The sequence below is a fragment of the Bombina bombina genome, chromosome 4, assembly GCF_027579735.1.
Source record: "Bombina bombina isolate aBomBom1 chromosome 4, aBomBom1.pri, whole genome shotgun sequence".
Lineage (NCBI taxonomy): Eukaryota > Metazoa > Chordata > Amphibia > Anura > Bombinatoridae > Bombina > Bombina bombina.
Genome location: NC_069502.1, coordinates 192,423,910 through 192,448,346, shown reverse-complemented (window position 1 = coordinate 192,448,346; position 24,437 = coordinate 192,423,910). Strand labels below are relative to the sequence as shown.

At 35.5% G+C, this 24,437-nt stretch overlaps 1 protein-coding gene across 1 annotated transcript in view; it reads left to right on the top strand.

Annotated features, from left to right (window-relative positions):
* Positions 1-22,201, top strand: part of SNTG2 (syntrophin gamma 2) — an 804,523-nt gene extending 782,322 nt beyond the window's left edge. The window contains 1 exon segment of the mRNA XM_053711340.1: positions 22,070-22,201. Within this exon segment, the coding sequence (XP_053567315.1) occupies positions 22,070-22,201 (132 nt within the window).
* Positions 22,202-24,437: the final 2,236 nt, after the last annotated feature.

Here is a 24,437-nt window from a genome sequence, read left to right as displayed (position 1 = left end):
ATGCACATAACTCCGCTCCAGTGTTAATCCATGTCCCGTCATACTGTGGGGTGGAACTCTCCTGTATCACACCACCAACTTTCAAAGCCCCTTACCCCTAGGTGCACGGGAGTAAGACTATATGTGGGTGACCAAATGGCACCACTGTCTCACCCAAGGCACGCACGGGACCCAGAAGGGTCCCGTCCCTGCCCATGGTAAGGGAACAGTGGGACAAGACAACCCCACCCCACCCAAATGACGTGGCCCTAGTCCCACCCAAACAACTAATAGGCTTTGGAAATCAGTTTCCCATATGATCCTGTGGTACTTACTAGGTGTATGATCTGTAGTCCATGATGAGTTAATACCATATTACCACGATGCAGACATATGCATAGAGCAACTACAGGGGGGATGTATACTCCAGTTAAAGCATATATTGTGTTATTCTCTGTTGGAATGCATTATGTACTGTGCCTGGTAATTTGCATATAAGTATAGGAATATGAAATAGGTATTTTGTACTGCAACCTATTTACTACTATGTAGTTAGTAATTTCTTTTTTTTAGCGTTTATACTTTATTCTGTGTAGAGTTTAGGGGGCATTGCTGTACCTGTCACACTTTCTTTGACATATAGCTGCAATATCTGATATTTAAATATAGGTGCATTATTTAGGGATACTTCACAAAGGGGCTAAATGTTAGAATTTAACGCTGAGAAACCAGTGGTCAACTAATGTCTATAGATAGGACACGCATATGGCATACACATAGACCAGATATAGGATGGAGCCTGTCATATTATGTATAGAGTTCGATATGGGCACTTTCCACACTTTTAAGGGTTAAATATCCAAGTGCAGTGTAGCCGAAACCGGAAGTGACGTACTACGGCATAACCGGAAATCACATAGTATGGAACGCAAGGATATGCATGTCACATGGATTAACAGCTAAGATGCAAGTCACGATAAATGCCATATTAAGCACACAGCAGGAAAAATTCATTAAGGTATGACCGACTCACTCACACACTTATTGAACAGAGAGGTGATACAGGGTTTAGGATGATTCACTTTAAACTTGCCATTTACACAGATAGACACCGGAAGTAAGTGAATGCAGAATTACTTCCAGTAGGGGTATGCTAATGGCCCGCATGGCGTGCGTTTCACACAAGGTAATGTTGTTATCACAGGTGTGTATTATTGTCAGTTTTGTTCACTTAGGTATTTATGTCTGAGTTGATTCACTTGTTGTTATGCTGATGAAGGGGAGGTTGTCCCAGAAAACGTTTCATTAAATTGAAGCTGTTTTGACAAAGACCTGAGAGTGCATTATTTTTTGAAGTGTATTACTGGCATTTTTGCACCCAGGCGGATTTCCTTTTGGAGGGTGATCCTGTTAAGTGGACTTTATTTTATATATATATATATATATATATATATATATATACAAAACACGGAAGGGAACTGCACTCTCATACCGGACCGGGTACACATCCCATGACCCTGCAACATGCTCAGCCCTGGGTGCCACTGCCACTCACAGGAAGCTGTGCTGTCCCCAGAGCCACAAGCAGTTCTTGCACCCAGACCTGTCTGGGGTTAACTGCTTGTGGCTCTGGGGACAGCACAGCTTCCTGTGAGTGCCAGTGGCACACAGGGCTGAGCATGTTGCAGGGTCATGGGATGTGTACCCGGTCCGGTATGAGAGTGTAGTTCCCTTCCATGTTTTGTATATGTCTAGGGTGATTACATATTCCTGTGCACTCTTCCCTTGTTTTCAATTTGTTTAGATTTAAAAGCTTGCATTGTGTGGCTGTTTTAGGGTCTCAGGTATTGGAAAGGACCTTGACGTGGTACCTGAGCTTGTCCCATTTGGCCAGATGCGGTGACTAACCTTTCCATTTTTGCTTTTAAATCTTAGCTGAGAGCTTGTAAGTGAGTGCTGGGTTTTCTCTGTGTGTTGTATTAATTTGTTTTGTAATTTTCCCTATGGTTCTTGCACCCAGACCTGTCTGGGGTTAACTGCTTGTGGCTCTGGGGACAGCACAGCTTCCTGTGAGTGCCAGTGGCACCCAGGGCTGAGCATGTTGCAGGGTCATGGGATGTGTACCCGGTCCGGTATGAGAGTGCAGTTCCCTTCCGTGTTTTGTATATGTCTAGGGTGATTGCATATTCATGTGCACTCTTCCCTTGTTTTCAGTTTGTTTAGATTTGAAAGCTTGCATTGTGTGGCTGTTTTAGGGTCTCAGGTATTGGAAAGGACCTTGACGTGGTACCTGAGCTTGTCCCATTTGGCCAGATGCGGTGACTAACCTTTCCATTTTTGCTTTTAAATCTTAGCTGAGAGCTTGTAAGTGAGTGCTGGATTTTCTCTGTGTGTTGTATTAATTTGTTTTGTAATTTTCCCTATGGTTCTTGCACCCAGACCTGTCTGGGGTTAACTGCTTGTGGCTCTGGGGACAGCACAGCTTCCTGTGAGTGCCAGTGGCACCCAGGGCTGTGCATGTTGCAGGGTCATGGGATGTGTACCGGTCCAGTATGAGAGTGCAGTTCCCATCCGTGTTTTGTATATGTCTAGGGTGATTACATATTCCTGTGCACTCTTCCCTTGTTTTCAGTTTGTTTAGATTTGAAAGCTTGCATTGTGTGGCTGTTTTAGGGTCTCAGGTATTGGAAAGGACCTTGACGTGGTACCTGAGCTTGTCCCATTTGGCCAGATGCGGTGACTAACCTTTCCATTTTTGCTTTTAAATCTTAGCTGAGAGCTTGTAAGTGAGTGCTGGGTTTTCTCTGTGTGTTGTATTAATTTGTTTTGTAATTTTCCCTATGGTTCTTGCACCCAGTCCTGTCTGGGGTTAACTGCTTGTGGCTCTGGGGACAGCACAGCTTCCTGTGAGTGCCAGTGGCACCCAGGGCTGAGCATGTTGCAGGGTCATGGGATGTGTACCCGGTCCGGTATGAGAGTGCAGTTCCCTTCCGTGTTTTGTATATGTCTAGGGTGATTACATATTCCTGTGCACTCTTCCCTTGTTTTCAGTTTGTTTAGATTTGAAAGCTTGCATTGTGTGGCTGTTTTAGGGTCTCAGGTATTGGAAAGGACCTTGACGTGGTACCTGAGCTTGTCCCATGTGGCCAGATGCGGTGACTAACCTTTCCATTTTTGCTTTTAAATCTTAGCTGAGAGTTTGTAAGTGAGTGCTGGGTTTTCTCTGTGTGTTGTATATGTATATATATATATATATATATATATATATATATATATATATATATAATATATATATATATATATAATATATATATATATATATATACATATATATATACATATATATATATGTGTGTGTGTACATATGTATTTATGTGTTTATATGTAAATTCATAAATACACATATAAAATACATAAATACCTATGTACACACATATAAACATTTATATACAGTATCCCACAAAAGTGAGTACATCCCTCACATTTGTGTAAATATTTTATCTTTTAATGTAACATCACTGAAGAAATGACACTTCTCTACATTGTAAAGTAGTGAGTGCACAGCCTGTATAACTGTGTAAATTTGCTCTCCCCTTAAAATAACTCAACACACAGCCATGAATGTCTAAACCGTTGGCAACAAAAGTGAGCGGTTTAACAGGACAGGTTCCACTCAGAACAGGCCTCGCCATGGTCGACTAAAGTAGTTGAGTGCACATGCTTAGCGTCATATCCAGAGGTTGTCTTTGGGAAATAGACTTATGAGTGCTGCCTGCATTGCTGCATAGGTTGAAGGGGTGAGGGGTCAGCCTGTCAGTGCTCAGACCATATGCCGCACACTGCATCAAATTGGTCTGCATGGCTGTCATCCCAGAAGGAAGCCTCTTCTAAAGATGATGCACAAGAAAGCCTGCAAACAGTTTGCTGAAGACAAGCAGACTAAGGACATGGATTACTAATACTTATTTGGTACAGATGGTGTTAAGCGTGTGTGTTGGCAACCAGGTGAGTAGTACAAAGAGTGTTTTTTGCCTACAGTCAAGCATGGTGGTGCGAGTGTCATGGTCTGGGCCTGTATGAGTGCTGCCGGCACTGGGGAGCTACAGTTCATTGAGGGAACCATGAATGCCAACATGTACTGTGAGATACTGAAGCAGAGCATGATCCCCTCCCTTCGGAGACTGGGCCGCAGGGCAGTATTCCAACATGATAACAACCCCAAACACACCTCCAAGATGACCACTGCCTTGCTAAAGAAGCTGATGGTAAAGGTGATGGACTGGCCAAGCATGTCTCCAGACCTTAAACCTATTGAGCATCTGTGGGGCATCCTCAAACAGAAGGTAGGGGAGCGCAAGGTCTCTAACATCCACCAGCTTCGTGATGTCATCATGGAGGAGTGGAAGAGGACTCCAGTGGCAACCTGTGAAGCTCTGGTGAACTCCATGCCCAAGAGGGTTAAGGCAGTACTTGAAAATAATGGTGGCCACACAAAATATTGACACTATGGCCCCGATTTGGACATTTCCACTTAGGGGTGTACTCACTTTTGTTGCCAGCGGTTTAGACATTAATGTCTGTGTGTTCAATTATTTTGAGGAGACAGCAAATTTATAGTTATACAGGCTGTACACTCACAACTGTACATTGTAGCAAAGTGTAATTTCTTCAGTGTTGTCACATGAAAAGATATAATAAAATATTTACAAAAATGTGAGGGGTGTACTCACTTTTGTGGGATACTGTATATATATACATGTCCTTCTTTAGACATGTATATGTATGTATCTCTATTTTAAAGCCCTTTGTCTGTCTTTTTTTTCTAGCACCTGAGACCTCATATCTTTAAGCCCTTATAACCTTTTCTGTGCATTTTTTAAAATTATTTTTATTATTGTTATTATGATTGTAACTGTACTTTGTAATGTATTTTTAATGTGTTTTGTGACACTTTTTTGTTTCATGAAAAAGTTAACCAGAGCTTTGAGGACACAGTAAACATTCTACCATAAATTGCTACTGCACTCATGAGTTCGCGTTTACTTTCAACTTGTAATACGAGTGCTGAACCTGATGCGTACAAACGCCTGCAATAAACCCCTTTTCAGTCGCGAGTAGCTATTAGTGAGCCACTCGTAATCTGGCTCTAAAGGTCCTAATTAGTTGGCGGACAAAGTTCCCAGCCAGAGAACTTGTCCACCCATGCATTCAAAGCCCTCCACAACATCGGTCCCAAATAACTTAGATCGGCCGACCAAGCCCTTGCACTCATCCCCCGCATCAGGAAAACCACAGCGGGAGGCAGATCCTTCTCTCACCTGGCAGCCAAGACTTGGAACACCCTCCCGCTGCACCTCAGACAAGCTACCGCCCTAACCAAGTTCAGAAAGGACCTCAAGACCTGGCTCTTCGACAGAACTGCAACCCTCAGCGCCTCGAGACCCTTACGGGTGAATAGCCACACTTTACAAGAACCCAATAGATAGATAGATAAATAGATAAATAGATAGATAGATAGATGATAGATAGATAGATAAATAGATAGATGATAGATAGATAGATAGATAGATAGATAGATAGATAGATGTCCAGGGCAAGCAGCACCAACCCCTGCTCTCATGCAGCTAATCATATTAGAGATTGGCTTGTCGATCACCCAATATGACTGAGATGTAAGAGATTTAACTTACGATTGCTGCTTCTTACATTAGCAAGCCTGTTACATAAATGTTTCAAAAGCTGCATATGTGGCTTGATAAATAGAGCCCATAGAGTGCATGTAAAGTCAGTGAGTTATGGTCCAGGACCCTTTCAAAATTGATATAAGTAATAAATATAATTATATTAAAAGCTCTGAAAATTCTGCGATTGCGGAATGGCAAATCGCCATAATGCAACCCCATTGATGTCTATGGGGAAAAAGAAATTACGTTAAAACCCCAAACATAAACCCTGAGTCTAAATACCCCTAATCCACTGCTCCCCGACATTGCCGACGCTAAATAAAGTTATTAACCCCTAATCCGCCGCTCCCCGACATCGCCACTAATAAATAAACCTATTAACCCCTAATCCACCACCAACCCACATCGCTACTACTATAATAAACCTATTAACCCCTAAACCAACGCCCACCACATCGCCAACACTATAATAAAGTATTAACCCCCTAAACCGCCAGCCCCCCACATCTCAACTAATAAACTAAACCTATTAACCCCTAAACCGGTGCCATCCCACATCGCAAAACACTAAATTAAACTATTAACCCATAAAACTAGCACCCCCCTAACTTTAAATTAAAAGTTACAATATAACTATCTTAAAATAAATAAAAACCTACCTGTGAAGTAAAAAAAAAATACTAAGATTAAAACTATAAATTAACCTAACATAACTATTCTAATAAAATAAACTACCAATTAAAAATCCTAAATTACATGATAAAAAACCTAACACTACGAAAAAATACAAAACCTAAATTACAAATTTAAATAAACCTAACACTGCAAAAAATTTTTTAAAAAATCTAACATTACGGGGGCGGAGCCAACAGCCAAAGCAGCAAGACGTGCCGACTTAGAGCTCCCAGCACTTGATCATCAAATTATCAATTAATGGCACATCAAGAATAGGTTTATCCTCATTTCTGACTCTTAAAGCATACTGGATCATTCCTTGCAGGTTTTAGGGCGAAGGGACAAAATAATTAACATACTAATAATACAAAGGCCCTCTGTCTCACTGAGACCACGACACAGAGTAAAGCGCCATATTTCCGGAGACCTACGCACCACCCTGGTTAATAAGGATACGGCCTCTACGCTTACTACCCTTTCAGCTCACTGATGGAACAGCTTATTCTTACCGCGCTACATGAACTCATGTACTCCCTGGACTCCCATCAGCAAGCGCTCATTGCGGAGCTGAGAACGGCTATGGCCACACCACGGACTTTAACTCAGATAGGGGTGGCGGCGGAGGAAGCCGGTCGACACGCAACATGCGATCAACATGCAACAGACCCGGATCAGCAGACAGAGGACCCTTCCCGAGGAGCAGGGGAGTCGCACATGACAGACACAAAGAGCCCCGGTTCTGAGAATATAGATCTGACAGATACGGAGGAGCAGACCCACATCGTGCAGCCCTCCCTCGTTTGCACGGGACCGGAGAACCTAAGTGCAATACGCCTAGACCTGTCACGACGGCAGCAGCACAATCTGTCTGGGAGTCCTCTGATAGCTAACGGAGTCCTGTCAAATAAGATGTCAGAGCCAAGAACTGAACAGAGCGCAAGGTACTTTGAATTGAAAAGGGCTTTCAATGTGTACTGCTGGCACTCAGCCGGAACTGTACACTTGTACAAAACTCTTGTCACTGAAGGCTCCCTAGCCAGAACAGGCATTGGATGATATATTGTAAGATTGAGGACAATCATTAATGTTCCCTAACTGCACCTATTACCACTGCCTTGATGTCTGAAGGTTCTTTAAATTCCCTAAGAACTGGTAGCATTCAGAACTTAACAAATGGTTACCTGTATTTAATACTTTTAATCCTGCTTCTACCTACACAACTTTTGCTCCTAATAAAGTGTGCCCTCTGTAGACATGACCTCCTCTGACATTTTAGGCCATCTGACTGTCATCTTCTAAGTGTGTGTTCTTGGTCAGTAGCTCATACTTCAGGAGTAAAGGGATCTGGTATCTGCTACACAGCTACATGTTTAATTGTTAATCTATAAGTTATTGTTTATGCTGGTTTAGGTACTTGTTTGCCTTCAACTTATTTTTGTCTGTATGTTTAACGCTGTTCATTCTCTAGCCTAGACGGTGACCTCTCCGTATTCACAACATATTATTTACATGGTTTTTAAGCGTCTGACATTCCTGAGCTTTACCCAATCTGGATAGTCCAATCAGTTCAAGCCTCTGAGCGACTCAAACGTTACATCTCTAGATATATAGTATACTGCCAAGACAATACTTTCCGAATAGCAGGGCACGCATTGTTTTATATAAATATAGCATCAGTCCTTGCTCCATCGTTACAGCTATCTGCTGCTTAACAGTTATATACTTTGGGGACCTTGACAAACTTTAGCAGTACACCTAAAAAACGACTTACCTGCTGTAAAGATTACATTTACATGTAAACTTTGAGGATACCTATATACGTATTTATATGTTTTGGTTTTCACCTTTCCTTACCTTGCACCCTAGACCAAATAGATTCAATAGATCCTGCCTTGAAATAAGGGAATAAACTGAAGCTATATAATAATATAAGCATCCAGGTCATTGCCTTATATAATCTGGGCAATTAGTTCACGACACTTACTTTAATTTGGATTCATCACTACACTTATCTACATATACCTTGTATTTACGTAGCTGGATTTAATTCTCTTAAATTTCAAAGCCCAATATGACATTATCTTTATATCCTATTTGCCCATATGAAAATACACTTGGGGTGCCCATAAATTTACTCAGCTCATAAGTGGCAATTTTTTATCAGCGATATATAGACATATCTAATCTACTTTAAGCCTCTACTCCTAAGTATACTGTACTTGTGGTATTCACAGATTAATATTTAAGGTGCTCTGACAGCTGTTGATAGTACTTCCCTACTTATCTATTATATATACATTGTTGATATACTAGTTATACTGCTTATCTTCTCGGATTTTATGCCTTAATCTAGAATTGGTTATATTTAAAACTGGCTTCAGTTCTAGTTGTACTCCCATACACCAGTTTTATAGTCCACTGGTTAGAGCGCATAATTATCAGATGCTCATAGGCTGAAAGTTAGCTTAAACATATCAGTAACATTTATTACTTAATACTAATTGCTTTTGTCGCCCACGCGTATAGCAGTCTATGTATGTATGTGTATCTATATACGTATATGCTATCATTACTAGCGACTGTAGGACTGTCTTCACTAGCTTTTTTATAGTTTTATCTATATTATCAGTATATATTACTTGTTCAGGTTAAGCCTCTCTCCTCCCTTTCCCGCCGGTGCTTATTGCCTGCGGGTCATACCCCTACTCCTTTTTCCAGCTTCGTCTATAGATGACACTTCCCTAGGAGAGGGGCTCATCCAGAGGTTCCCTATGCTCCGCACATTCTAATGCCCCCCTCTCCACATAATACCACAGAGTGACTATCGAGGCCCATTACTTCCCATATCTAAGTTTTCGATCTCTCTTGGCTGCATATTTAACACATTTGCTATTACGTATTCGTTATATGAGCATAACACCTCATTTAGATAATTGCTTTACTTTGATAAAGCCATACCCATCCCATCCCTATTAGTTATGTAAACAACAGGTCCCTTTTCCGAAACCCACCCTTATAACTATATAATAAGTCTCTCCATACCTACTCTCCTGTCCTGATTGGCTCCGCTCCCCCTATTCCCCTCCCCACTCCACTTTGAGCGGCTCTTGCCCGCTGCGTTCCCTTACCCCTCTCCCCGCTAATTTGGTTCATAAGTGGCCAAACACAAGCTAATCCACATCTGTCCTACTTCTACCAGATCATATAATGTTATAATTGCTCTTCTTGACAATGTGGAGAATATACTCTATTTCCCCCCTCCCTCTGCCCCCCATAAAACCAACCCCCCCTTGCTTCTATATTTCTTAAATAAATATTTTACGGTGTATCTATCTATTACAAGGTGGGGTCACGTATAGTCTATATATCATATAAAATATAAAACTGAGGTCTTAATTTTGATAGTCCATACTCTTTGCTAATGCCTTTAATAAACGGGATTTATATGCCCCTTCTATTTAACTACTGCCTAGTAAACCTCCATGCTTTTTCATAACACTAACCATCTATAGCCTCTCCATTCTTTTACCACTCATCATAGGGTACCACTCTTTAAACTCATGCATGCATACTATGTTGGCATAACCTGTGTTGTTTACTTGGCAAAATCATGATATTAGCACTGTACTTTTCTTCATTATCACTATTGATGGATGTCTCATTATTGTTATATTTGTTTATAACTTCAATAAAAAATTATTTAAAAAAAAAAAAATCTAACATTACAAAAAAAAACAGCTAAAATTAAAATAAAACAACGAAATTATTCAAAATAATAAAAATTACATCTAATCTTATAGCCCTATCAAAACAAAAAAGCCCCCCCAAAATAAAAATACCCCTTAACCTAACAATAAACTACCAATAGCCCTTAAAAGGGCCTTTTGTAGGGCATAGCCGTACCGCACCATAACTCAAAACTTGTAATCAAGGTGTATTTATGTTATATTATCTGAAACTGGGCTAGATAACAAGTGGCCTGTTATTGTCAGCCCTGGCACGAAGTTGCAATATTGCAACCGCAAGTTGAAAGTAAAAGCAACAGCACGAGTGCAAACTAAATTTGCATTTGTCAGGTTAGTGCAACTGAAGACCTTGCGTAAAGAGCTAAATAAAAAAATGCACTAACCACAACATAAATACATTAAAGTGTTACACTCATATATATATATACTATCTACTAAAATATTTCATATAAATATTAATAAAAAATATTTATAAGAGTTAAAAAGTATTTGACAAGGTGTTTGCATGGAAAGGGCTATTATGTATATATACATATACGTATACATGTCTAAATATGTGTATTTATGTATATATACAAATGTATATATGTGTATATATGTGTTTATATCTGTGTACATATATATAGTACACAGTATATATACATACACACATATACTGTATACTGTGTGTATATATATATATATATATATAAACACATATATACACATGTATACAGTATATATGTGTATATGTATATGTGTGTATGTATATATACTGTATATATATATATATATATATATATATTTATTTATATATATATATATATATATATATATATATATATATATATATACAGTATATATACATACACACATATACTGTATACTGTGTATGTATATATATATATATATATATATGAACACATATATACACATGTATACACATATCTATATATGTATATATGCTTTAAAGCACTTTCCACTCAAATGCCTAAAAGCAAAATTATTTTTATTTAATATTAATATGTATTATGGCTTTTACTGTGTTTTTACTGTAAATATTTAATATTCCATTGTTCTTTACTTAAAAGAAACATTCTTTGTATTTCTAAATATCTATTTCTATATATATCTGTCTGTGTGTAAATATATATATATATATATATTATTTTTTTTAAACATCAGATATATATATAAAAAGAAATAACTATAATTATAAAGAAAATGTTATCCTATTTGAAGAAAATAGGTTCTTTTTATTTTTTGGGATTTTTTTTTTTTTAATAGATTAGTTTTTTGTTTTTTTTGGGCAGCAAAATAGCTGAATGCCCATCCAAATGCCCTTTTCTGGGCAATGGGTGTTTTAGGATTTTTTTAGTTAGTTTTTTGTTTTTGGGGGTTGGGGGGTAAGGGGGCTGTAATGTTAGGGGGTTAGCATTCGCTTTAGGGCAATGCCTTTTTAAGGGCTATTGGTAGTTTATTTTTAGAATAAAGTTTTTTATATTTTATTTTTTAAGGGGTATTAGAATTGGATTATTATTATTTTTTGGTAATGATGGGGTTTTTTTTGCAAATGTTAGCTTTTTTTTTTTAAAGGTAAGATTAGGTTTGTATTCAATTCTACAGGTAAGTTTTTTTTATTTTAAGGTAGTCAGGATTTTTTTTTTAGTAAATTTAGCGGTATTTTAATTTGGATTAAGCTAGGGGGTGTTAGGTTAGGGGTTTAGATATTAGTTTATAACTTTGCGATGTGGGGATGGCGGTTTAGGGGTTAACAGTTTGTTTAGGTAATTTGCAATGTAGGGGGATGGCAGTTTAGGGGTTAATACATTATTTATGGGTGTAAGTGTACTTTGTAATGTATTTTTGATGTGTTAATTGACACTTTTTAATTTCGGAAAACAGTTTACCACAGCTCTTAGATCGCTGTAAGGGTTGAAGTGTAAGAGGCAATTGCGCTAGAATTTAGCTGAACTTGTAATATTAGCAGATTGAAAATGGATTGCGAAACAGTTTGTGCCACACTTGTAATCTAGCCTATGTTGTTTACAGTATGTATAATAATTTTTAATCATTATTATTAATATTTTTTAATATTTTATATTTAATATTTAAATAGCGCACATTGAGGTTAGCAATTCTTCATGTGTGCTGACCTGACACCACGTTAGACCTACGAAGCGTGATATGCATATTTTACATTCTTCACATAGAAGAAAAAAGTATTTTTATTATATATATATATATATATATATATATATATATATATATGTGATAATGTTAATGTAAAATAGATATATTTACCTATATATATATATACATATATATATATATATATATATTTATATATATATATATACATATATATATACAGTATATTTATATATTTATATATATATATATATGAATAGATATTCAGGTAAAGGTATATACAGATATATATAGAAATATGTATATACAATACATATTTAACATTGAAATGTTAAATATGTACAGTAAACATACAGTTAAATAGCACATAAATACATATGTACACCCATATAAATATATATATATATATATATATATATACATATACACATACACATATTTATATGGATATTTTTTATCAGATAGCTTATAGTGTACCTGTAGTTTTCAATGTATTTATGTTGTGTTTTATGCAACTTTTTTTTAACGCACTACACTACAGGAGGTTTTCAGTCGCGCTGAACACAATCGCATTACATCTAACTCCACACTAACATCATTCTCACCTTTGCAGTCCCCACCTCCTGTTTCTCACCCTCCTACCCATCTACATTGTAAGTTCCCATGGGAACAGGGCCCTCAATTCCCCCTGTACTTTAGTGTCTTTTATATTGTATTGTACTGTACTTTTATCTTTGTACCCATGGACAGCGCTGCAGAATCTGTTGGCGCTTTATAAATAAATAATAATAATTACTTGTAATACAGTATCGCTCACATGCAACAGCTAGCCCAAAAAATGTACTTCTTTCAGTGTTTGCATGCAGCAAATGTTATAAATAGTACGCCTCTTGTACACTATAGCTATTTACTTTATATAAACCTAAAATATAAGTATGAAAATTGTGAGACACGGCATGAGAACCTCTCACAGCAAAGGGGGTAAGTAGCTACAGTTCCAGTAGACCGCAATGTAAAGTCACTTTTCAGTGATGTTTTTTTTTTACACCCTACAGTCGCTGATTGTAGACCCCCAAAACTGCTAAGTGCAGCTTTCTTTTTTTTAAAATAAAAATCTTATTTTTTTTCTTTAAAAAGAAAACTACCACTGTATTTTGGTGGCATTTGGGGCACATTTATAAAGTTAACCAAAGACCTGATCTCTGGTTAATTTTATAAGCACTAATTGCTACCGCAAGCTCTCGGTAGCAATAACCAGCGACTTGTAATGGCTGGTTATTTATCGTGCACCGCAAATGGGCAAATTTACAATATGGCGGCTCCCAATGCTTTATGGACTTTAACTTTACCCTTATTATTTTAATATTTAAACAACTAATATAATTTTTAAAAATACATGTACAAATTATTTGCTCTGAAAACATTGTTGAAGCAATTATTTGTTTTGTGTGTAATGTCCCTTTAAAGCAGCTGAAAGTCTGCAAGCTTCTGTGTGAGTTTGCAAAAAGCGAGAGGGCACAGAGAAGGATTAGTGCTGCAAAGGGGTAAAGAATCCTTATTTTTACAAGAAAGCAATGTCCAACACATTACGGTGTACTTTCTTACACCGGCTATGAATGGTTTGCTCGTGTATTCTAGTGTCACAAATAAGAAAGTACACCTTTAAGGGACAGTTCATCCCAAAATTTTCCCCCATTTAAATACTTCATAATGATCCATTTTACCTGCTAGAGTGTATTAAATTGTTTATAAGTAGCACCTTTACCCCTATTTTGGCCCTTGAAATAGCTGATTTAGCTTGTGGTTTTCCAGCCTTTACTGAAAGTTTTGATACTGGAGTCTCAGCTATTGAATAGCCTAAGTAAACACAGCCAGCAGAAGAAATTAAAGTCACAGTGGGGTACAGGATAGTTAAGTAATAAAATTATAATTTTCCATTGTTCTCTCTATGGGGTCAATTTATCAAGCTCTGTACGGAGCGCCTGCTCCATAACCTGTCTGCCTGCTCTGAGGAGGCGGACAGAAATCAACCCGATCGAATAAGATCAGGTTAATTGAAACCCCGCTAGCGGCCAATCTGCAGGGGGCGGCATTGCACCAGCAGTTCACAAAAACTGCTGGTGCAATGATAAATGCCGACAGTGTATGCTGTCAGCATTTATCGTATCATGTCCGTCCTTTTTTTAATAAATATTCCCCTATGTATTAAGCTTTAGTTTTCCACACAAATATAAGATAAGGAAGCTAGTCTATGTACACAAAGTGATAACATAATGAGATATGATATTACCTGAAGCTCAACCCATTGTAATAGACTGTGGTTTAAAAACACAAAACCAGCTAATTCATATACACAAATAAACCTAAATATGCAATTTCTCATACATTTTATACTCTGCAACTGGTATAACAAATCATTCAAAATACATTAATATAAAAACAATTTTACAGTGTACTGTCCCTTTAAAGGGATATTAAATACTTTAAAGTGGTAACATAAAATGATAAATTGTATGTATAAATACAATTCTGTAATAAACTTTAATTATTTATTTTGTCTCCTTTTCCTATAATTCCATACTAAAATTGTGAGCATTTCAGTTCCTGTTACAAACTGAGGTGCAGAACACTGTTATATTCCACACAGCCATTGGCAGCACACTCTAGTGACCTATTTATAACTGTCCCTAATTGGCCACAGCAGAGAAGGCAACCTTAAGTTATAACATGGCAGTTCCCTTCATTTTATAGACACTGAAACGTTACACTTATTTTGTCAATCTTTAAACAACTAAGGATACTTTTACATCTTATTCTCAGAGAAATCTTTTATTTGAATGCATCATTCTATCTAGCATTTATTTAGGGTTTAATGTCCCTTTAATGTGTTGGACATCGCTTTCTTGTAAAAAGGATTTTTTTCTCCTTTGCAGCACTAATCCTCCGGGCCCTCTGGGTTTTTGCAAACTAACACAGAAGCTTATGGACTTTCAGATGCTTTAAAGACTTTTATTAAAAACCTATGTTTGATTCATAACAAGGTTGATATATGAAATATATGTTTTTATGACACTGTTTGTATTGTGTTGAGAATGACACTTTTTATTATGAAGGTTTATTGTGAAGTTTTATTTTGAATACATTTTATAAATGTATTACAGCAGTTCAGACAGATACTGTACATTAAGCTGCTATGGCAACGCGGTGGCTATTCCTAGTATTTTATTACTAGGAAATATAATTCTAATAATTTCTTGGTAATTTTCATAACAAATCCTATAGAAATAAAGGATTAAGTTATATTTACAAGTTTGCACATGCGAGCCTGTTTCTTGAAAGGTAAGAAACATCAATCATTAGACCGCTGCTTGATCAGAGCTGACAAAGAGAAATCACCCCAATAGATAGACCCCAAACTCACTTGGGGTGATTGACAGGCCCTTCTCTCATGCGATTGGTCACATGAGAAAAGGGGCGAGCTTTACACATTCACTTGAGTAGATTTGGCATTTGACAAACTGTGGGATTGGGAAGTGGTCAAAGATGTACAGTATGTGTATATAGATGTGTGTATATATATGTATGAAGTGCTTTATGCTTCAGTTTCATTTAAATAGTAATAGTAATGCACAGAAGTAAATTAGAAACTCCCCTGCTTGAGTAAATGTTGTAACACTGCATTGTGTTAGTGCTCAAGCCCTGTCCAACATCAATTTTACTGCATAACTTGTAGATTTTCTATTATGTAAGTGGATTCAATGCACATGCGCTATCCGTTATGCACTTTAGATTTGTAATACGAGTGCAAAAATTGAAATGGTATGGACTGAACTTCAACAGCACCAAAGTGCTAAAATATTTGTCCTCCAGTTGTAATCCAGACTTTTATGAAGAATATTTTTTTTTAGTTTAAAGCCTGTTAAAGTAGATTGTGCATGAATGAAGGGCAAGATAGCATATGGAAACTCATTTAAATTATCATTAATTTGTATACTTTGATGTGAGACTGATCACCAACTATTGATAATATGAGAAACAGGAATTATAGGTTTCTCCTCCAGTTGTCTGGCATAAATATTATGGAACAATTACCCAACCACAGCTATGCGCTGTGACCTAAAATCAATTCATGTATTTTACAAGATTTCTGAATATATGTGATAAAGTACTTGGTATGCTGAAATGAAAAAAAGGAATTAGATACAAAGAATAAATGAAAATGGCAGATTATTTTTTTCCCCAGGAGGAATTTTACTGCCTGAATTGCTGGGAGAAAATTATAAAATAAAATTGATGTGATTGGAATTATATTTATATTATAGCTAGCAAATGTAGTACAACGTCAAATGTATATAACTGAACAAGCTGTGGAAAATGTATTATAGTGACGTTCAAGACTAGATGATTCTATTCCCTCTACAGATACTATATTAGGCTTATAGCGAATGTCCCTCTGATATAGTTTGCATTTCATAAACATTCTCTAGTTATTTCTGTTTATATAGGTGTGCCAACTAAATCCTATAAAATGTGAAAAAAAAACAGTAAAGTCAAATTAAACTTAAAGGGATAGGAAAGTTTAAATTAAAGTTGTCAGATAGAGCATGTCATTTTAAGGCACATTTTTATTTTTTAAATTACTTCTATTTGCAATGGGCTTTGATCTCATGTTATCCGTTGTTGAGTGGGAGCTAGCTGCTGATTGGTGACTGCATACATTTGTCTCTTGTGATTAGTTAACTAGATGTGTTCAGCTAGCAGTGCAATGCTGTTTATTCAGCAAAGGATAACAAGAGAAATAAGCAGATTTTATACTAAAAGTACATTTTAAATGGATTGGATAGAGCATTACATTTTATACACATTTCCCATTTACTTCTATGATCAATTTTTCTTAGTTCTCTTGGTATCCTTTGTTAAAGAGTAATCCTAGGTTAGCTCAGTAACTTGCAAGTATCTTTAGCCATCTGGCAGCAGTATTTGCAACAATGTTTATAGCAATGTTATACATAGTTGTAAACACTTCTGCCAAAGGGTCAGATTTACTATCGGTCTCTGGCAGGCGAGATTATTTAAGAATGGTAGAGAGTTTGTGACAAAATATGCAAAATGCTTAGGGCTAGAGTATATAATTAGATTATATAAATACATACATACACGTGTATATCACAAGGTGTTTAAATAGAAAGGCCAATAATATAAATAAATGTGTGTCTAAATATGTGTATTTGAGTATATATATATGTATGTTTCTGCCATTGAACTGTGCGTATCAGCTATCATACTGTGCACTGGCATTGAAACGTTACCCTGTCGAGGGGACGACTCTGTTCATTTGACAACAACAAGGACTTAAGAAATAGACATACATGCATACATACTAACGAGCAGCAGTTTTCTGGGCATCTTTATGCTTGCTTGCTTGCTGGTTACAGACGGCAAATGTTTGCATTCTTTGCTTGAACTCTTTGATGAACTAAACACATATGACCCCATACAGCATTTCATCCAGACTGCGTGTGACAAACTGCACATGTTATAAAATTGATCTGTATGCAGAAACTTTATATACCTGTTACAATTTTACTGTATTCAAAAGACAGTCATTTCTTTCTTAGATCCCATTTTCTACTTACCTGCCCAGCTGAGACCTCTAACATGGGGTGCTGTGTGCAGCAGGGTGTAGAAAGATTTACATGCCTTTAATATGAATGTTGCTATTACATTATCTTTTGATATAGAGATTTCTTAAGTAAAAGCACATGCACATACCCCTGACCAGTCAGGTTTAGTGTCTAATATATGACACAGTAACTATTCCTGTCTTGATGTGTCTAGGTTGCAATTGAGAATTGATTTACATTCCATTGTTCACATTGCGGGGGAGCACGCCTTCTCTGCGCTCACCTTTTGCTACTTATTTTCATTGTAATCATTAAGCTAGTAAAAGATATTGTTTCAAAAGAGTGCTGAAATCCCTGTCTTTTTTCATCCTGGTTGATTTTTCCTGGATGGTTTCTTTTGTTGGTAAAACATTTCATATATATATATAAATAAATATATATATATATATATATATATATATATATATATATATATATATATATATATATATATATACACAAATTAATTAATTCTAACGAAAGCTATACTCAGATCCTAGGCATTTTGAGTTTGTTACTAAAAATCCTTCATCATTCTTGCACATTTTCTTCCATTATTCAACCACCATTTATACAAGGAAGTGATTTTATTAAGTATTTCTAGACCTATTGTATTCCAATTTGAAATTATGACTAGGGATGGGCAAATGTGTTTATATTCAAATTTGAATGTTATTGTAGAAATCCGATTTACATTTAATGAATGTTCTTAAAAATTCTATAATCTAATGCTACTGTATATGCAGTTTTTGAAAGTCACTTTCGAATTCAAATGTTTATATTTAGATCGAATGTCCACATTCAAAATTTTGAATGTAACATTCAATTTAACATATACTATTCAGAAGTTCAATATAGCTACAAATATATCAATGAATGTTTCTATTTCGAATATGCATAAATAGAATATTACATTTAAAGAAAGCATTAGAAATATTATTACAAATATATAAATTCAAATTTGAATAATGCATAATTTGAATCAAATTATTAGAAAATTTGAATAGAATATTTCATTTAAAGAAAGCATTAGAAATAAGAACAAATTAAGCCACAAAGAAAAGTGCTACAATATCCTTATTTGGGGTATATGATGCTTAAGGTGGTGCCCACGATATATATTATGACGTAAGATTGAAAATATGATATGTGTAGTTATCGTACAATCAATAAAAAGCCAATGTTATGCAATCATTAAAGGTTAATACAAATTATTTAATGTTAAAATCTTCTAAGAAAATCAAAAATGTACATTCGATAAGAAATAAAAAATATAATAAAAACAAAAATATTACCAATAATATAAAACAAATTCAGTCTGTGGCTGAATATTGTGCAAATGAGGCAATAAATACAATAAAAGCAATTATTTAACAAGAACGTTATTTCTGTTGCAGTATGTGCTGATCCAGAAAATAATAAAAAAGTGATAAAAAAAGGAGATGATCAAAAAAGAATGTCCAATATGTGAATCCCCAAAGTTTTCTTTCAAATGTTGATGATGACGTGTGTGAGTGATTCCAAATAAATGTGTCCAATGGAATTACTTAAAAAATGTTTCTTAAACTCCAAATGATGATCCTGATCAATGTATTTTAATCCATATCCAAAATCAAAAATTGTGTAGTAATAAGAGGTGCCAAATGAAATTGCGTGAACTCAAAAATTCAAATATTTAAAAATTCAAAAATAAAATTATAAAAATGTGAAAAAATGTGGTAAAAGATGTGAAAAAATGTGGAAAATATGTATTAAGAAAAATAAGGTGTACACCTAAAAAATAATAATAATAATAATAATAAACTCTGTGTCCTAAAACCAATGAATGTTGTCTCTGAAGTGATTAAATGAAAATATTGGTGGATCACTGGGAATGGTTATCTTCCAAGTGTGTTTAGCTTTAATGAGATAATCCTTCAGCTTCCTGAGGAAAAATAAGAAATATACATAGTGCAATATTGCCTCTAAACGTTTGAATAATAGGTAATTAGCTTACTGTGTGCTCCTGAGCCGTAATACCAGTACAATCTATGCGTTTCGGTCTGTGAGGACCTTTCTCAAGACTGTTATTATTTTTTAGGTGTACACCTTATTTTTCTTAATACATAGGTATGAATGAAGATAGAAGATGCCATCTGGATGAAGACTTCTGCCCGCTTGGATGAAGACTTCTGGATGCCCGGATGGATGAAGATAGGATGAAGACTTCTGCCCGCTTGGATGAAGACTTCTGGATGCCCGGATGGATGAAGATAGAAGATGCCGTCTGGATGAAGACTTCTGCCTGCTTGGATGAAGACTTCTGCCGATTTCGATGAGGACTTCTGCCCGCTTGGATGAAGACTTCTGCCGCCTGGATGAGGATGGATGTCCGGTCTTCGAAAACTGTAAGTGGATATCGGGGGTTAGTGTTAGGTTTTTTTAAGGGTTTATTGGGTGGGTTTTATTTTTAGCTTAGGTTTTGGGCAATGTAAAAGAGCTAAATGCCCTTTTAAGGGCAATGCCTATCCAAATGCCCTTTTCAGGCCAATGGTTAGCTTAGGCTTATTTAGATTTAGGCTTTTATTTGGGAGGTTTGGTTGGGTGGGTGGTGGGTTTTACTGTTGGGGGGTGTTTGCATTTTTTTAACAGGTAAAAGAGCTGATTTCTTTGGGGCAATGCCCCGCAAAAGGCCCTTTTAAGGACCATTGGCAGCTTAGTGTAGGGTAAAGTTTTTTTATTTTGGGTGGGCTTTTTTATTTTGATAGGGCTATTAGATTAGGAGTAATTGGTTTTTATTTTTTGATAATTTGTTTTTTATTTTGTGTAATTTAGTGTTTATTTGTTTTTTGTAATTTAGATAAATGTATTTTATTAATTTAATTTATTTTATTTTAATGTAATGTTAGGTTTTAGTATAAGGCAGGTAAGGTTTTATTTTACAGGTAAATTTGTATTTATTTTAACTAGGTAGTTAGTAAATAGTTTATAACTATGTACTAACTAGTCTACCTAGTTAAAATAAATGCAAACATACCTGTGAAATAAAAATAAAACCTAAGATAGATACAATATAACTATTAGCATTTTTAGTTTTAAATAGGAATTATTTAGGTAATAATTGTACATTTAATTTAGATTTATTTTAATTATATTTAAGTTAGGGGGACTAGGGTTAGATTTAGGCTTAGGGTTACGTTAGGGTTGGGGTTATGCTTATGGTTACGTTAGGGTTAGGTTTAGGGGTTAATATATGTATTTAGTGTTAGTGATGTGGGAGGCCAGAGGTTTAGGGGTTAATAATTTTAGTATAGTGGTGACGACATTGGGGGCGGCAGATTAGGGTTTAATAACTGTAATGTAGGTGGCGGCGATATCGGGAGTGGTAGATTAGGGGTTAATAGTTTTATTTAGGTGGCGGCGATGTTAGGGGCAGCAGATTAGGGGTTAATAACATTATGTAGGTTGCGGCGATGTTAGGGGTAGCAGATTAAGGGTTAATAACTGTATGTAGGTGATGGCGATATTGGGGGCGGCAGATTAGGGGTTAATAACTGTAATGTAGGTGGCGGCGATGTTAGGGGCAGCAGATTAGTGGTGTTTAGACGTGTTTTTTATGTTAGGGTGTTAGGTTTAAACATAACTTTTTCTTTCTCCTGCGTTACGGAGCTTTTGTTTCCGCAATCGCAGGTGTTAGGCTTTTTTTTGCCCACTCTCCCCATTGATGTCTATGGGGAAATTGTGCACGAGTACGTCAAAACACTGCTTGTATTTGGGTGAGGTATGGAGCTCAACGCAACCATATCGCCCACATATGCCGGGTTTTACAAAACCTGTAATAGCAGCGCTATAGGGAGGTTAAATATCGCCGCTTTTGTGGAGGTCGTTAATTTCCCTATAGCGCTCAAAACTCATAATCTATCTGATTTATATTTATGTGTTAATATGTGTATATTCATATACATAAATACAACATTGCAAGAATTGCCCCCTGCGCTGCACTAGGTACTTTGCAGTGTCTCACAGCATGAGAACGAGGCTCCCATTGGAGTGCGCTCCACTCGTAATCTAGACTTATATTTATTATATAGAAATACATATTTTTACTATTTAAAAATCAAATTAACTTATGAGTTATATATTCAGCTGTTTTAACAGTGTAAAATATGTTTATTATATTATACTAATTTTTTTTTTTTCCTCATTTTTCTAGGAGCTGGAGTTCCACGATCTGACTGCAGTCCTACACTGCATCCATTCATTTATTGCAGCTAAAGTTGCTTCAATGGATCCAATGTTTATTAACAGCCAAAGCATCTCAAGAAGATATATATACAACACGTAAAAAAATCAAAGCTCTGAAGACTAATAGAGGATAAGAATTATTTTCCTATGGAACTTATTTCATGCACAATAAGAATTTAGAAAGACTTTATAATATAAACAAAAATACTATTTTTCAAAATTCTGTCTCATAACTTTGAATATTCAACAATCAGGTTTTATTGCTATTTCATTTAAATGTTCTTCATAAATATTCTAAAGCACATCTTTCCTATTTCGTATATGCAGAGATTATTATAACAAAGCACTTTAAATGGCTGTTCCAGTTTGTACGACAGCAATGTGAAAATATAACATTTTTGGTTTATTCAGAAATTTGCGGATAGGATTTCTTCAAAATAGCATGCTTAAATATTCCTAGAAATGTACTGATATACTTCCTATAGTTATGTCAGTCTGCACTCCCATCTGTGCAATCACAAATGTGATATCATGTAAAGAGTTTATGGTTTTTCATGTTATTAATAAAACATATTGATAACTCAGCTGTTTATGTATTTTGATAAAATAAATTAATTAAAGTTCTGTACTCCTCATATCTGTGTAATATCATTACTGCCAATGCAACACTTAAAATATCAACTTATATTAATATTAAGTTTCTCTAGATTACCTAAATAAAAAATATGTTAGTAATGTCTCTTTATTCATATGGGTTGTATCTTCAAAAAATCTTGGCTATTGTTTTGTCAACATATTTCAGCAATGGCTACAAAATAATAATGGTAAAACATATATTTTTTATGACTAATCTAATCTGGACAGCACTTTCCATGATTTAATTTTAAAGATATGAAAAAAGTGCACAGGATGAGGTATTGTCACTACTCCCAAATCTTACAAATATTAATAATCCCAGCACAAAATAACAGACCAAAAATGTAACATATACTGTATTTATTTATATATATGTCAATATTTTCTCATTCATAAAGCCTGATCATGAAAAGCCCCAAACCATCACACATACTTACGCACACCAAAAATAACAATGAAAATTAAATTGCAGTAATAAACACCCCCATGGCTTTAAGAATGAGAATTTTTTTAATATATATATATATATATATATATATATATATATATATATATATATATATATATATACATTATATGTTACATTTTTAGTCTGTTATTTTGTGCTGGGATTATTAATATTTATATATATTTTATGGACTTTCCTTAGAGAACAGCATAACATATAAATACTAACATGTGCTAAGAAATACAGTATTAACTGTATTGGAACCTCTGTATAATTCTTTAATTTGAGTTGTCCATCTTAGGTTAGGTAAGGTTACCATCTCATTTATAAAGGGGTAAGGTCACAGTAAATGCTATCCAGTGTAGAGAATCAGTAGTTTCATCCCATCACTTTTAGAGCTAGATTACAAGTTGAGCGCAAAATATTGCTTCCGTAAAAGAGATATTTGCACTCAACTTAGTAATACCAGAGCACACAAATGTGTGCTGGTATTACCAGTGAGGTGCAATGCGAACGTGAGATCCCAGATATGTTATATGCTTGATTTTTTGTGCCAATAAAGCCCTTTCTTCACAATTCCAGTGAGTACATGCTATATATGAACTTATATAAATCTTTTGACTGCACCCTGGTGGCTGATATTAAGATGAGAGTGCGCTCTGCTTGGATTCTATTTATACATAACACATAGTATTGAAACATAGATCGCTCTTAGCCTAGCATTGCCTATAAAATCATTGTAAAAATTCCATACTAGTAGAACTTATAAATAAACTAGTGTATCATTAGAGCAGACTGAAATATATTAAATAGTACAAGCCTTGGGATACATACAGAATACAGCTGGTTACTTTATAATTGGTGGGCAAACTTTGATTGAGACACTAAGGGGCCTATGTCACTTTATGTCATTTTATAAATGTCCCCAAAATGCCCCAATCCTAAATGCTAGTTTGCTTTGTTTTAACTTAGCACTTTTTAGGGACTAAAGTTGACGGCTGTAGGGTGTTAGAAAATAAACTGCACTGAAAAGTGTCTTTAAAAAGCGGTCTATGGAACTGTGTGTTCCCAGTAAATATATATGTATATGCTTATATACATATATATATTTATGTGTTAATATGGGTATATACACATATTAACCCTTTATGGTCCTATGTCGGAATATATCTGACAAAGGGTATTACCGCTTGCGGTCCAATATCGGATATATTCCTACATAGGACAGGAAAGGTGATGAAGTTTTCAGTGA